Raw genomic sequence first — 17,233 nt, forward strand, 5'->3', positions numbered from 1 at the left:
AATGAAAATGGGATGCTTCAGCACAAGGCTGAGTGAAAGCAGTCAATGTTTACTCCAAATACATTCTTGTTATTTTCTTTGTCTAATTTCCTTCACTGTATGTGCAAGACAGTGTCTTCCTTCCCTCACCGTTCTATCTTTCTCATTTACGTTCCTGTGTCTTGCCTCCTTTCAAAACTAAGCTCACTTTTGTTCCCCTCTGTCCTGCAAGAAGTCAGGGCTTGCATCTGAAGCAGAGGTAATCACAAGTATGGTTGCCAGCTCAGAGTGGGTCAGTAACCACCTGAAGTGAGAGCATGTCTGTCACCATGTGAATCTATGTGTGGATGAAGGATGGCTTGAGGATTCACAAAGAGAGAAGCATGCTCACAACATCCAAGGTGACATGTCTGGGAAGGATGGCTGGAGGTGTATATATGCTCAGCCAGCCTACTGTAATTCTCACCAACTCAGACAGTAGTGCCCAGAAGTGAACAATCTGCAGAGGTTTATAATGAAGAACAGTAGGTTGTATAAGGCCTAATGGGATGTTCGAACAGGCCTTGAAAATGGGCACATTACTCAGATTCATAGACTAAGGCCAGAAGGAACCATCGTATCATCACAAGCCACAGTACCTCACCCACCCACTCCTGTAATAGGCTTATAACCTTTAGCACATTCCTAATTTTCCGGCAGATTTTACCACTTTAAGGATTATTTTAGTTTATCTTTATCCTTAACTTCAGAATAAAACATTCAGCACAGGCAGGAGAAAAATGCTAGCTATCACCAAGTACAGAAGGTATGTTTGATGACTAACAAGCATCAGTTACTTCTGTTTGCTTACCATAGTCTTCATCAAATAGCTCTTGTCGTTCTGATTGGTATTGGGAGTCAGCAATTTCTTCATATTCTTCAACCATACTAGTGCCAAACACCCTATAAACATTTAATTAAAACTGAGTGCAAAAATCTAATTGCTGTACTTACTGCCATAAATATGTATTAAGTAAGCAATGCTTGTCCTTGGTTAGCCAGTCAGCAAACCGACACCTTCCATAAGCTGACCAAACTCACTTCCAAAAAATAATTTGTTAGCACTCTGCAAGTGTTGCATTTAGAACCAAATCCTGTCGCTAACTCCTCCAAAACATTTCCAAAAAATAATACCTTTTCCACATCTATACAACTGGAACTTTCATTCAGACCCTTATCCTTAGTCTTGATTACTGCATGCTCCTCCTCTGGCCTCCCTGATGCACACAGTACCATCCTCTTCCCCACTTCCATTCAAAATGCAGATTCTAAGACCACATTCTTTGCTCAACAGTGACCACGTCATTTGATCTTTGAATCCCTCCACTGGCTCCCTGTTTTCCTACACTATCTTCTAGTTTCTTGTCCTCATGTTCAAAGCTAACTCAAAGGCCATGGTGTATGGTTCTGGCTTACAGTGCCAAAGGTCCCAGGTTCAAAGATTGGGAAAATGAAAATCCTAAGGATTAGGAGACTTTAAGGGGGTGTGAGGGGCTGTTGCTTGTACCTTTGAGTTATCTAGGGCTAGATTCACAAAGAAAAATTCATTGGGCAAGAGAGAACCTGCAAACATGGGACTGACTCTATAGACTGGTGGTTAGAACACTCACCTGGGAAGTGGAAGACCCAAAATCCAGTCCCCCTGCTCAAATGACTTTTTAAAATTATTTATCCATAGTGGAACAGCTTCAACAGGAGACATTGAGGGAGCCCCATATCAGAATAACCCACAGCCCAGTGATTAGGACATGCACCTGAGTGGTGGTAGATCCCAGTTCAAATCCCTTCCTCCCCTTAGACAGAAGGGGGACTCTCCCACATCCCAAATGAGTACCGTAACTACTGGACTAAAAGTTTGAGGAGGTCCGCCTCCTCGCCGCTTCAGCGGTTTTGTGTAAGCTCACCTACATGGCCCGAGCTGGTAGGCAAGGACTGAGCATGCTTAACAGATTGGGCCCTGCAGGTGAGTGAAGTGGAGGAACACCTATCTTTCCTTGGTCCATGTATTGTTTTAGGGATTAAGACGTCTGTACGCCTGGTGTAGGACTGTAGAGCAAATGATCAGAGGCATAAACATAGGCTTCTAGGGAACTTTTAATGCAAAAATTTAGGCACCAAGTAATTTTAGGTGCCTACAAGGTACAGGGGCAGCTGAATCGGGGGTTTGCAAATCTTAGTAGGGCCTGATTCTGGGATTTAGGTACCCACGGTGTCCATTAGGCATTTAAGCCCTTTTATGAATCTAGCCCCTAATACTGGCCACTGTCAAAGACAGTATGATACTGGACTAGATGGAGCTCAGTAACTGCCAGACTAGATCAGACCTATGTTTCCTAAGGCCTTTCATAGTCCTTCCCCTTCTTGCTTATCCACTCACTTGTTTTATTGTATTGCACACCCCATCCTTTGTTCTGCCAATTAGGTCAGCCTTGAATGCCTTTGTTCACTTCTACAAACATCTCTGCCTTCTATCATGCTGCTACTTAATATGGAACACTTGAATTAGTCCATAAGGCTACCTTTTTTAAATAAAAGAGCTTTCAGTGACTTGGCAGCATCACTATGCCGCAGCTAATCTATGTAACCTGTTGATCTTATAAGCAAACACTCCACTAATGAATTTCAAAAAGAATAAAGCTACTGAAAGCTCAAACTTGCGTTTTCCAGTTGTCACTAGAAAACATTATTGCAGTGATGCAAAAGTAGCTAAAGAAAACTTTCAGCTGAAGTGTTTCATTCTATATTACCTTATAAGGCTTAGAGGACAAAAGTGTTCTGATCCAAAATGTGATACCAACTCCACCTAAAGAAGAAGAAGTATTCAAAATGGAAGAACAGCAAAGAACCATCAAGTTAAACCTCCATTCAACATATCCATACAGTTTTCAATCTGCAAGTTAGATTTATGTAAGTGATGTGCAGATTGCTCATTACAGAAAGGTTCTTGGAAAGCTTTATTCTTGCCATGCATTAACATGCCGAGCCACAGATTATACCCAAGCCCTATGCATTCAACGTTCAGAAAGGAGGTTGCTAACCTTTATGTACTTGATGAACATCTGAAGCAAGAGAAAGGAAAAGAAAAAAAAAGATGTCAGTACAAAGGCCATGCCACAGGCAACTAGAATTTTTTTTTTTAAATAAGTACTATAAAATGCACAAAGAAATAAGATGCGAAGGATAAAGCTGCAATACTACATAGTTTGCTTTAGGTAAACCTAGATTTATTTTAGCCCTCAATTTGCAGACAGAAAGGAACAACATGCACAGAAATCTTTGTTTCTATTAATCGAAAGATATAGCGAGATTCCAAATTTTCTGTTATAGAATGATAAAAAATTTGATATGCCAGACACAGAATATTGAAATGAATTAAGCTAAATAAATGTGATGATTATTAAATTGGGGTGGGGGGGGAAGCATTAAACAGCCTACTGAAAGATGAGAACTTTTAGAAGAAACATTCAGTATGTACTTTATACATACTGTAACTGTTCTAATTTCAACATAACATGTTCTGTTTTACAGAAATATTTCTAGGGGAAGATAGGTGATAGAACAGCTGAAGATCCAATGGGAAAGTTTTAGCCACTACTAGATTTGTAACATGCTAGCAAACTATATTCGATATTATAAAAGCCAATACACTCCAAGAACAATTAGTACTTTTAAGATTTCATGGTTTTTGTACCATAATATTTAAGGCAGAACATTACATACAAGAGATTTTTAAAATTCTATAGCATCTAGCACACTTTTGGTACTTTACTAACAGATAAAGTCACAGTTCTGGCTATACTGATTAGACTATTAATTCAGCCAGCAGGCAGAGCAAAAAGTCTTTATCTTGTCATTTTACAGACTCATGCAAGATTTTTTGGGGGTGTAATTATGCAATTAACAGTTGAAGAGTAAAAGATTTGGATCGTTATTATCATAGATTACAAGTTAAATCACTCCCACATCATTAGGAAAATAGATTAGCTTATACTATAAAATTAAGCAATTTTTACAGAAATTCAGCGATTTCAAGTGATTGTGTTTTCTTGGAGGGTGCCAAAGTTTAATTTTTGTAAAAAATTTAATAGTATTGTGATAGAATTTAAAAAAGGGTATAAAATAAATTACCATGATAACATTAAAAAGATACACTACAACTTTAACGAACTATAATCTAAACACAGGTTCAAAGGAGAGAGAGAGAGAGAGAGAATGCTAAATGAAGGCTAGTATGCTTCAAATTATTTTTTTTTAAAGAGGGACGGGGGAGATTAGCAAATCAAAATCCACACTGTTTCCATTCAAGTTGTGTTACTCCAGAAACCACTGCAGTACAAGTATATTTGAATTGAAGTTAGGGAATAAAAAAAAAAAAAAAAAAATCAAATGAAAATAGAAAGCTGGCCTCAGATTTAATGTTTACTTATGACATTGTTACATGCTCACTTTTATTAGTGAAAACAAACATTAAGCATGCCAATGCATCAAATGATGTTGTTTTGGATGCTCAGATGAGATGTTAACTAGAGAAAAAAAATTGTTCTAAACAAAATCAAAAAGCAAGTATTTGGAAGCAATAGTATCCTTTTCAGAACAAAAGCAACTTGCAATTGTACCAATGCACTCTCTTCATTAACTATGAGAGGATTTCTAAATAGGCTAGATTTCACATGTTTTCCTGAAATCTTAAATAAAGTATTCTCAATGCAAAACAAGCCTCTGTGAATTTATCAATTATTAAATTGTGGCTCCGGCAACAGTAAGCCTAAATAATTCAAAGGAATTAGCGTATGTGACAGTTACAGCTCAAGAACTCCACTATGAATACTATACTAGATATCAAAACTGAAGTTCTAAAATTTCAGATTTTAATGCATCATTATTTTTGTTTGAAGTTGTGTAGCAATACAGGTCTGTCGCATCTTACGCGCATTTAACATGCGCGATTTCAACTTTACGCGGTCGGCAAAAACAAAAAACAAAAAAAGAGAAAAACTATATTAATACTATACCTGTAGTGCGGGCGATTTCGCCCACCATTGAACTCAATGGGATTTTGGCTATACGCGGTTTTTGCTTTACGCGCTAACCACGGAACGGAACCCCCGCGTAAGATGAGACAGACCTGTATAAAGTAAAAACTACTGAGGAAGTGTATAATTGCTAGAGTATAGGTTAAACCGTAGCGATACAGAATAAACTACCGCAGGTAATATGAACCTGTGGAAATATGCACCACATGTATATTGGTATGTATTGTACTTATAAAGAAAATAAAAGTTCTGAGAACATTTTGCTTCATTAAACCTAAAAAGCAAAGTAAAACATTGGCAGCCAAAACCAAACAAAGTTACAAAATCAGCTGCAGTTGAGAAAATTGATGCTAAAGTTATCAACCTCTCCTTAATACCCTCTTGTATTTGAATTAATCATGGTATGTCAGTAAACAAAAATTCAGATTGCTAACTGAGCAAGGACTTTTCAACCCAGGTTTGAACAGACTCAAGTAACATTGTATTGGTGACTCATGCGGAAGTCATCCTTCAAAAAAAATTTGTACATTAAAAGTGAGAATGGTTGCATTCAGTGCACATTAAAAATATTACCTTAACGTATTTTGCATACATCTGTTCATCCAAAGGAAAGCTTTGGACAATTCTCTCATCTCTAGCATGAAAAGTACCTAATTTAATCCATTTATTTGTTGGGTACCTGGAAAATATCAAAACGTTGACTTTTTAAAAAAAGCAGAGAATCAAGATTTTTTTCATAATTTTAATATTCTTTGAATAATTAATATTCTTTTAAAAAAATTAGTATTTCATTTTAATAATATTTTTCCCAATTCTTTTTTCATAACTTCAATATTCCTTGTTTAGCCATTCTAGGAAACTCTAAACTGAAATCAATCCTGCTTCCATAATGTCGATACAATTATTAAAGGATTATGCATAAGGCCTGTGTTGCTGGGAACTGATTTTTAAATCCAAACAAAATATATTGAAGTATTTGCTTTGAAAAGGAAAAATGGTCTGGATGTTGCAAAATAAAGAAGTTTGCCAGTCCCAAATTCAACAGAACATCATTGTTCTTTTAGCAAAAGAGACTCTAAACCATTAGATAAAACACTGCTGTTAAAGTATCATACTCAATGATGGCAGAATTAATCCCAGTTCAGTTACTAAATTACTGAGATTCCAAGCATTTCAAAATACTTACAGTCTATAGCAAAGTTTTTTTCATGCTCGGGGATGATTTTGGCTAAGGACTTGCTAACTTAAGAACAAGTTAACTGAATATATAGTTTACAAACATGTTAATACCTACATTAGTATTGCAATAAAGTGTGTGCGTCTGCTTTTTACTACAGACTGCTTTAGATGCATATATAGCTATAAGTGTTGCCCTCATTTAAGTAGCTGGAGGTTAGGGGAGAGAGAGAACATGACAGATACAAAGTTTGGAATTTTGAAACATGACCATGCACCCATAGTTTTTGAGCCAAAGCTCAAGAGAAGATAAAGTCCTTCACAAGTTACTGGGAAGGAGTGATCAATAGATCCCCTATGCCAGGGGTTCTCAACCTTTTTCTTTCTGAGGTCCCCCCCTTGGCAATATGCTATAAAAACTCCACAGCCCACTTATGCCGCAATAACTGGTTTTCTACATATAAAAGCCAGGGTGGCGTTAGGGGGTAGAAAGTAGGGCAATTGCCTGGGGTCCCATGCCACAGGGGCCCCCATGAAACTACATTGCTCAGGCTTGAGCTTCAACACCGGTTGGCAGGGCTCAGGGACCCAGGCTTCATCCCCATGCAGTGGGACTTCGGCTTTCTGCCCTGTGTATGTGTTTATATTACACACACACACAATCTAAAAATTAAAAAAAGGGATATGGGATCTACTAAAGAGTTAATATTTTACTCTAATGATAACATTGGTTGGGAGTTTAGGATGTGGGCAACTGGTTCTATACCACTGGAAGGCAAAGATGTGGGATCTCTTAAAATATGTTACTTGCTTTCTACAATTAAGGATGACAATCAATCAAGGAGTTAAAAATTTAACTACAAATTAAAGATACAATAAATGCCAATATATTAGATACCTGATTTGCAAGTCAGTTCTTTAACATTTTAGTGTTTTTTACTTCTATGGTAAAAAATTACTTCTGGGATACAAACCTCATCTAGGGAGGAAATAAAATTAAAAGAGATCAATGATACTTTCCCCTGCCATTTTTAAGGAGGCAAATCAAAGACTGATCTAGAAAGTACCACAGGACATCAAGGTAATAGTGTAGATTAAATTATTTTGCTTTTTGGGGGAAAGCTAAATGGCTGATATACCTACCTATTTTGAAAAATACCTAATACACATGCATAGTTAACCTTCCATGTTATTTCACAACATTTACATTAAGCAAAGGAATGAGCCACACAGTAGTATTTGGTATTCAAATTCTATTCGTTATGAAATCATTGCAATTGTTGAGTATTATTCCTGCTTTATGTTAAGCTTTCTGAACGCAAATGATCACAAATTCAAAATTCTGATTATATGACATACCTGTCGCTAATGGACACCAGGAAGTCTTTAGGAGTAGATGAAAATAATTCATGATTCGCAATGTCAAGCTGCTTTACTTGAATTGGTTCACAGAGCTCAATAACAAACCTTTAAGACAAAAAAAGAGATATTGGAAATAAGTGACCTCCAGCAAACACACAATTTCATTACACAATTCAGAACCATTAGTGCTACTAAATCTTTCATTCACAATGTAAATGTGCCACAAGATAGCTGTACAACAATACAGAGGCACCACTCACTGATACCTTTAGAAAATTTGTCAAAGAAACTGCTCCTGTGGTGTGTGGGTGGGTTGCAGATTATTTTGCTTTTAAATTCTATGCACAGGAAATGGAATAAAATGTTAGCTCAAAACACCCATTTTCTCAAAGTAAAAGAATGCAACTCTCGTTTCTTTCAAATTAAGCTCTACTCAGAAAAGTGACATCTTATCCCACAGATCATCATCTGCCCCCTTTGAGTATTCAGGGTCATATCCACTTATTTCAGTAAGTACCTACTGCTCTTTATTCCTGATAATATTGCAAAGCCAATACAACTCCAACTCCAGAAGAGCAAACTAGATTCTATTCTGGCTTGCTCTTTATTAAAAGAAATTAATTATTAAACCCCCACTGTAGAAGTAGCTAAGTCAACAGAAGAATTCTTCCGTTGACCTAGCTACCAACTCTTGGAGAGATGGATTACCTGCACAGATGGACAAATACTTTCTGTCAATGTAGAAAGCGTCTACACACTTCAGCGCTACAACAGCACAGCTGCAGCACTGTAGCTGTGGTGCTGTAGTGTAGACATACCTTAAGTACTTAGAGGGTGTTTTTGGACAATTTGTGGATTTGGTAGTTTGGAAAATTGCTTTAAGGACTTGTGCCCACCTTATGTACAAATTTGAGAACTAAACAACTAAAACAAAAATTCACACCATTTATTAAATAAAAAGAAAAAAGGTGGTGAGTTAAATGACTAGTTTAAAAGCGAGGAAGATGGAGAGAATTCAAGAGGGAACCTACATAAAGTTGTCTGGACAATCAATCAAGGAGTTAAAATCAATAAAATAGTCTCACATTGGCATAGGAGTGCCTAACACCTTTTCTCTAGTCCTTCTGAAGAAGGCTCCAAATTTCTAAAGATCACGAAGGAAAACAGAGCAGCACTCCCAATCATTGCCTCTCCCCCTTTCCATACAATGCATACAGGAAATTTAAAAAGTTTTATATTAACTTCTCCAGTTGTCCATGCAGCCTAGAGTATGTAGTGTATAAAGTTGAGATAGCATGCAGGAAACGGTGGAACCTGCAATTACTCCACAATACTGCTTTCTACCAGGTCTATACTACAATCTTATGTTGGTATAACTACGTCACTGAGGAGTGTGAAAAACCCACACCCATGAGCCATATAGTTATACTGACCTAACCCCCAGTGTAGACAGCACTGTCAAGGGGAGAGCTCTACCCATGCATCTCACAGAAGTGCATTAACTATGCCAATAAAAAAAGCTCTCCCATTGGCATAGTAGTGTCTTCACTAAAGCACTACAGTGGTGCTGCTGCAGCGCTGTATATGTAGACAAGCCCTAGGAGAATAAGGACAACCGAGGGAATTATAAATCAGTTAGCTTAACTTCAGTACCCGGAAAGATAATGGAGCAAACAATCAGTTTGTAAGCACCTAGACGATAAGGTGACAAACAGTCAACCTAGATTTGTCAAGAACAAATCATGTCAAACCAATCTAATATCCTTCTTTGACAGGGTAACAAGCCTTGCAGATAGGGGGCAAGCAGCAGATATGGTATCTTGACATTAGTAAGGCTTTTTATATGGTCTCACATGACCTTCTCATAAGCAAACTGAGGAAATATAGCCTAGATGAATCTACTATAAGGTTGGGTGCACAACTGGTTGGAAAACCATACTCAGAGTAATTATCAATGGTTCACAGTTAAACTGGAAGGGCATACTGAATGGAATCCTGCAGGGATCTGTCCTGTGTCCTATTCTATTCAGTATCTTCATAAATGGTTTGGACAATGGCATAGAGAACACGCTTAAAGTCTGCAGATGATAAGTTGGGAGGGATTGCAAGCGTCTTAGAATTCAAAATGATCTTGACAAACTGGACAAATGGTCTGAAATAAACAGGATGAAATTCAACAAGGACAAATGCAAAGCACTAACTTTGGAAGGAATAATCAATTCCACAAATGGCATATGACAGCCTAGGAAGTACTGCAGAAAAGGATCTGGGGATTACAGTGGATCACAAACTAAATATGAGTCAACAACATAATACTGTGGAAAAAAGCCAACATCATTCTGGGATGTATTAGCAATATTGTAAGCAAGATACGATAAAGAATTCTTGCACTCTACTCAGCACTGAAAAGGCCTCAATTGGAGTTCTGTTTCCAATTCGAGGCATCACATTTCGGGAAACGTGGACAAACTGCAGAACGTCTAGAGGAGAACAACAAAAATCATTAAGGGTCTAGAAAATCTGACCAACATGGAAAAAGACGGTTACTTACCTTCTGTAACTGTTGTTCTTCGAGATGTGTTGTTCACGTCCATTCCACATTAGGTGTGCGCGCGCCGCGTGCACGAATCGTCGGAAACTTTTTCCCTCAGCGGCTCCCGTCGGGCCCGCAGGGTCTCCCTTCCCGCCAGAGCGGCACCCCGCCCTCGCGTATATATACCCCTGCCGGCCCGACCCTCCCTCAGCTCCTTCTTGCCGGTGACTCCGACAGAGGGGAAGGAGGGTGGGAAGTGGAATGGACGTGAACAACACATCTCGAAGAACAACAGTTACAGAAGGTAAGTAACTGTCTTTTCTTCTTCGAGTGCTTGTTCACGTCCATTCCACATTAGGTGACTCGCAAGCTTACCATTGGAGGAGGGTAGGAGTCAAGGAATAACTGATTGCAGCACCGCCCTGCCGACCACTGCATCATCTCTGGACTGATGGTGGACCGCGTAGTGGGCTGTGAAGGTATGCACTGACGACCAGGTGGCTGCCCTGCAGATCTCCTGGAGTGGGACCTGTGCCAAGAAGGCCGTCGAGGACGCCTGGGCTCTAGTGGAGTGAGCCCTGATCTGAGGAGCAGGCATGTTGGCGAGCTCGTAACACGTACGTATGCAATGCAAGATCCACGCCGACAGGCGTTGCGCAGAAATAGGCTGGCCCTTCATGCGTTCTGCAACGGCCACGAACAGCTGAGACGATTTACGGAAAGGCCGGGTACGGTCCAGATAAAAAGCCAATGCCCGCCTAACATCCAGGGTATGTAGGCCGCGATGGCTTGGGTCCGTATGGGGCTTAGGGAAGAATACCGGTAAACAAATGTCCTGCCCCATGTGAAAATTCGTAACCACCTTTGGGAGGAATTTAGGGTGAGGCCTAAGCTGCACCTTATCTTTATAAAAGATGGTATAAGGGGGCTCCGAGGTGAGGGCCCTCAACTCTGACACCCTCCTAGCCGAGGTGATGGCCACGAGGAACGCGACCTTCCATGAAAGGTGCGTGAGGGAGCAAGAGGCCAGGGGTTCAAAGGGCGGCCCCATAAGCTTGGTGAGGACCAGATTGAGGTTCCACGGGGGTATAGGAGGGCGCGAGTAGGGGAACACCCGCTCCAGACCCTTGAGGAATCGGACCACCGTGGGGTTGGAGAACACGGATCTGCCCGATTCCCCAGGGTGGAACGCTGAAATGGCGGCCAGATGCACCTTAATAGAAGCGGGGGCGAGGCCTTGACGCTTGAGGTGCAGCAAGTAGTCCAGAATCAGCGGTATCGAGGCCTGTAAAGGCTGTGAGTGTTGAGGCTCACACCACAGGGAGAAGCGCTTCCACTTGGCCAGGTAGGCTGCCCTCGTGGAGGGTTTCCTACTACCCAGGAGGATTTGCTGGACCTCGTGGGAACACCTGTGCTCCACCTCACTTAGCCAGAGAGAAGCCATGCCGTGAGATGCAGCGACGGCAGGTTCGGGTGGAGTAGGCGACCCCGATCCTGAGTGATGAGGTCGTGATGGAGGGGAAGGGCTATCGGAGCGGTCACGGACAGTTCCAACAGAGTTGTGAACCAGTGTTGGCGTGGCCACGCCGGGGCGATTAGGATGACTGTCGCCCTGTCCCTGCGGGCCTTTAGGAGGACCCTGTGAATGAGTGGGAACGGGGGAAAGGCGTACTTCAGGCTTCCGCCCCACGGGATTGCAAAGGCGTCCGCCATAGAGCCTGGACTGTGACCCTGGAACGAGCAGAATTGCGGGCACTGGCTGTTGCCCTTGCTGGCAAACAGGTCCACCTGGGGAAACCCCCACCTCAGGAAAATAGAACGGAGGATGTCTCGTCTCAGCCTCCACTCGTGCCTGAGGTATGATCGGCTGAGACGGTCCGCTAGCCCGTTCTGGACCCCGGGGAGATATGCTGCCCGAAGTTGTACTGAATGGGCTATGCAGAAGTCCCAGAGGAGGAGAGCCTCGTGACAGAGGGGAGAGGACCGGGACCCGCCCTGCTTGTTTATGTAAAACATAGCGGTAGTGTTGTCTGTCAGAACTGACACGCTGTGTCCTCTTATGGTGGCGTGAAAGGTCTGGCAGGCGAGGCGAACCGCCCTCAGCTCCTTCAGGTTGATGTGGAGCAACCGTTCCTCCCTGGACCACAAGCCCTGAGTGCGCTGGTTCCCTAGGTGCGCTCCCCAACCCAGGTCCGACGCGTCTGTTACTAGCGTCAGAGTCGGTTGTGGGGTGGCGAACGGGATCCCCGGGCAAACCTGCTGTTGATCGAGCCACCAACGGAGGGCGTTCGACACCCGAGCCGGGATCGTGACGACCATGTCCAAGGGGTCTCTGTTGGGGCGATACACCTGAGCCAACCACAGCTGCAGCGGCCGGAGTCTGAGACGGGCGAGCCCGACTACGTGTGTGCACGCTGCCATGTGCCCCAAGAGTTGCAGGCAACATCTGGCCGTGGTCGTAGGGAATCGCTGAATGGAGGTCACGGCCTCCTTGATAGCCAGGAATCGCGATACTGGAAGACTCGCCCGTGCCGCCACCGAGTCCAGGACTGCCCCTATGAAGTCCAGCCTCTGTGTGGGGACTAGCGATGACTTGGGCACATTGACCAACAGTCCGAGTTCCCGGAATACTTGTAACGCCAGTGCCACATGGGCGCGGACCTCTGCCTCTGACCGGCCCGCCAGGAGCCAATCGTCCAGGTACGGGTAGACGCGCATCCGTCTTTTTCGAAGAAAGGCGGCCACCACCGACATGCATTTCGTGAAGACACATGGGGCTGTTGCCAGGCCGAAGGGCAAGACCGTAAACTGGAAATGACGCTGCTGGATAGTGAAGCGCAGGAAACGCCGGTGGGACGGGCAAATGGCAATGTGAAAATAGGCGTCTTTCATATCGAGGGCAGCGTACCAATCCCCCGGATCCAGGGAAGGAATGATGGTACCAAGGGAGACCATACGGAAACGTGGTTTTTGCAAGTACTTGTTTAGCTTGCGAAGGTCCAGGATAGGGCGGAGGCCCCCTTTCACTTTGGGGATGAGGAAGTATCTGGAATAGAACCCTCTTCCTCTGAGGTCCAGAGGAACCTCCTCCACCGCCCCCACCTCGAGGAGGGTCTGTACCTCCTGCATGAGGAGTTGCTCGTGAGAGGGGTCCCTGAAGAGGGACGGGGGTGGTGGGTGGGAGGGAGGGAGCGAGGAGAACTGGAGGGCGTAACCTGAGTCCACCGTGCGCAGGACCCAACGGTCTGATGTTATATGAGACCAGGCACGGAAAAAATGGGACAGGCGGTCCCTGAAACCCAGGGGTGGATCCGGAGCAGAGATGGGTACGCTGTCCTCGATCGCAGCTTCAAAATCCTTGTTTATTTCCCGGCTGCGGCTTGTTTTGGCCCTGATTTTGGCCTTGGTTAGGCGTATTGTTGCGCCTACGCCTATTGTCCCTGCCCCGTCTACGGTATGGTTCCTGCCGAGGGTGGGGGTGGTACTGCCTCTGTGGAGGTTGGGGCTTGAACGGCTTCCTCTGTGTCACAGGGGTGTGCATCCCTAAGGACTTAAGGGTAGCCCGAGAGTCCTTGAGGCTGTGCAGCCTGGCGTCAGTCTGCTCTGAAAATAAGCCCGAACCCTCGAACGGCAGGTCCTGGAGGGTATTTTGTACCTCCGGAGGAAGGCCAGAAGATTGCAGCCATGCAGAGCGTCTCATCACCACACCTGACGCAATTGTTCTAGCGGCTGCGTCGGCAGAGTCAAGTGAGGCCTGTAAAGAGGTTTTGGCCACCGCCTTCCCCTCGTCCACTATGGCCGCAAACTCAGGTTGCGAGCCCTGAGGCAAGGCATCCTTGAACTTGGACACTGATGCCCATGAGTTAAAGTTGTGCCTATTTAGGATCGCTTGCTGGTTTGCTATCCGCAACTGTAGGCCTCCGGACGAGTAGACCTTCCTGCCAAATAGGTCTAGTCATTTTGCTTCCTTGGCCTTGGGTGCTGGGGCCTGCTGGCCATGCCTTTCCCGTTCGTTAACTGCCGAGACGACTAACGAACATGGGGTCGGATGGGAGAAGAGAAAGTCAAACCCTTTGGACGGGGCAAAGTACTTTCTTTCTACGCCTTTTGCGGTTGGCGCAGAGGAGGCTGGCGTTTGCCATACGGTCTTACAGTTTGCCTGGACCGTTTTTATGAGCGGGAGTGCGATCCTGGAGGGACCCTCCGGGCTCAGAATGTCCACCATCGGGTCCTCCTGCTCAACCGTCTCCTCTGCTTGTAGTCCCAAATTGAGGGCCACCCGGCGGAGCAGGTCCTGGTGCGCCCGGTGGTCAATAGGGGGAGGGCCGGACACTGTCGTGCCCGCCACGGCTTCGTCCGGCGAGGAGGAGGAGGTCATGGCCTTTTGGGTGTCCTCGTCCTCCTGTAGCTCCTCCTCAGCGGGGCGGTCCTCCGGGGTGCGCCCCCTGTCCCGAGTCAGGGACGGTGCCGGGCTCGGTGCCGAGTCCGCCCTCTCTGCATCCGGTGGTCTGGAGACCGTGGCCTCCGCACGGGAGGTAGGGCGGCACCGAGGGGAGCGGGACCGGTCTCCTGTGGGGCCCGATCTCGAGGTTCTGGACGGAGGGCCTTGCTGATGATAGGCCCACGGCGTCCAGAACGGCCACTGTCCAGGATGGCTCCAATGCGGCTGCCAAGAGGCCTCGTGCTCTCTCGCGGCATGCCCTCTGCGGCCATATCTGGAGAGACCCGAGCTCTCTTCCGATGCTAGGGACGGTGACCTAGAGGGCCACGGTGGTGCCGTGGGGCGGTGCCGGTCCGGTGTCGGGGAGCGGTGCCGTCGGGACCGGGACCGTGAGTAGCGGCGTGCTGATCTGGACCTTGAACGTAACCGTTGACCGCGGGACCGGGAGCGGCTGCGGGAGGAAGGTCTTGGGAGCCTCGCCATCGAAGCGTCCCGGCGCCTGCTCGGGACGGGCTGCTGTGGCGGTGCCACGCTCGCATCGGGCCCTGACTGTTTTGTGGCCCGTTGTGCGGCGGGAAGCCGGGAGTCCACCGAGGCGGAGCTCGACCGGGACCGGCGCCGTGAACGGTGCCGAGATGGCGACCGCGACGGGCGCATCATCGCCAGTTTGCCCTTGGATGGCAGTCGCGGCGGAATGTCTGTAGCACGGAGTGTGCTCTCAGAGGACAATTCAATGAGGTCCTTTGCCGCCTCAAATGTGTCCGGGGTGGAGGGCTGTTCCAACAGTTCCTCCAGCCCATCCTCCTCACTCGACGCGCTTGTCCTGGGGCTCGACGGGCCCTTCGGCGCCGGAGCCACTGGTGCCGGGACCTGTATCGGGGCCGTCACGGCCTTGGCCGCACTTGCGGTCTTCGCCGGTGCCGCCTTCTTGTGTGGGGAGCGCCCCCGGGCCTTAGGCTGGCCCTTCGACTTGGCCGGCGAAGAAGATCGATGCCGGGCGTGTTCCCGCCTTGGCGGTGCCGTGGGCTTAGTCTGCGCCGCCGGTGTCGGGTCGCGGACCGATGCCGGGGCACTCCGCACCGAAGTGGACGGTGCCGCGGAAGAGGAGGGCTGTAACGCCGCCTCCATGAGGAGCTGTCTAAGGCGAAATTCTCTCTTTTTTAGTTCTGGGCTTGAAGGCCTTACAAATTTTACAGCGCTCCTTCTGGTGAGCTTCCCCGAGGCAACGGAGACACAACTCGTGCGGGTCGCTCACTGGCATAGGCCTGCGGCACGCGGCACACGCCTTAAAGCCTTGGGCGTGCGGCATGCCCCGCCGCCCAGGGCCGGTGCCGGGGTTGACCAAACCCCTATCACCAAGAGATTTTTGGTCCTTAGAAAAACTAAACAACTACTTAACACTAAAACACTTAACTATATTATGAACTGCTAACTATTGCTAATGGCTATGCTAAGGGACACTCTCAGGCGAGAGACAGAGTTGTTCCAACGTCGCCACGGGCGGTAAGAAGGAACTGAGGGAGGGTCGGGCCGGCAGGGGTATATATACGCGAGGGCGGGGCGCCGCTCTGGCGGGAAGGGAGACCCTGCGGGCCCGACGGGAGCCGCTGAGGGAAAAAGTTTCCGACGATTCGTGCACGCGGCGCGCGCACACCTAATGTGGAATGGACGTGAACAAGCACTCAAAGAAGAAGAGTGAAAACTGCGTTTGTTTAGTCTGGAGAAGAGAAGCCTGAAGAGGGAGTCTTCAAGCATGTAAAAAATTGCTATAAAGAGGAGGGTGATCAATTGTTCTCCTTATCCACTGAGGATAGAACAAGGAGTAATGGATTGCAGTAATTAAATTGCAGCCAGGTTAGACATTAGGAAGCTTCCTAACTGTAAGGGTAATTAAACACTAGAACAAATTACCTATAGAGATTGTGGAATCTCCACCACTGGAGGTTTTTAAGAATAGGTTAGATAAAAACCTGTCAGGGATGGGACAAGATAATACTTAGTCCTGCCTCTGTGCAGGATACTGGACTAGATGACCTACTGAGGGCCCTTCCAGTTCTATATTTCTAGGATTCTAACCAGATACCTGAGTATTTTTACATATGCTATCCGTTTAGAGGAGAAGCAGGCTTGTGCAGACTGCTAATCATTACTTAGTAATAATACTCCTAAACAAGAGCACTGTCACCAACTGAAGATGCATAGGAAAATTTCAAAGCACAAAAGGATTAGCAAAAAAGAGTCCACATCACCTGTCAAGTGACAAGCACTGTGTAAATAATGCAAGTTCTTCAGATGACATTTATTATGAATATTCAACTTTCAAGTTGACTACTAAGGACTCCGTCAATTAGCCACTTTCAGGCCTCATTCCAGGTTAAACATTTCCCTGTATTCATTTCTTCAGTATGCCTTATCTTAACTATCCTGTATTTGAAAAGGACTTAATATGCTAACTGATTTAATCAGAAAAGATATGGCACAACAATGAAGAGAAATAGCTGTCCTAGTCTCTCTCCAGGATTTGAATACATTTGTTTCCATGGTGCTCCCAGCCCAGGAGAGTTAAAGTCTAAACTCAGGTTACAGTCTAAACTCAGATTTTCAGCACAGTGACTCACTATATTCATCAGTTTACTCACAAAATTATAATTCTGAGGTACTTTTAATACT

General features: G+C 45.5%; 1 protein-coding gene across 1 annotated transcript in view; it reads right to left on the bottom strand.

The window, feature by feature from the left end:
* The window catches only part of LOC112107416 (SUN domain-containing ossification factor), a 78,355-nt gene that overhangs the window by 22,063 nt on the left and 39,059 nt on the right, over positions 1-17,233 (bottom strand). Inside the window, exons 10-14 of the mRNA XM_026656114.2 lie at positions 7,587-7,694; positions 5,625-5,730; positions 3,057-3,077; positions 2,766-2,821; positions 830-921 (exon numbers count right to left, since the gene is read on the bottom strand). Of these exons, the coding sequence (XP_026511899.1) occupies positions 830-921; positions 2,766-2,821; positions 3,057-3,077; positions 5,625-5,730; positions 7,587-7,694 (383 nt within the window). The remainder of the gene's footprint in view (positions 1-829; positions 922-2,765; positions 2,822-3,056; positions 3,078-5,624; positions 5,731-7,586; positions 7,695-17,233) is intronic.

Source organism: Terrapene carolina, unplaced genomic scaffold (assembly GCF_002925995.2).
Source record: "Terrapene carolina triunguis isolate 2854851 unplaced genomic scaffold, T_m_triunguis-2.0 Scaffold212, whole genome shotgun sequence".
Lineage (NCBI taxonomy): Eukaryota > Metazoa > Chordata > Testudines > Emydidae > Terrapene > Terrapene triunguis.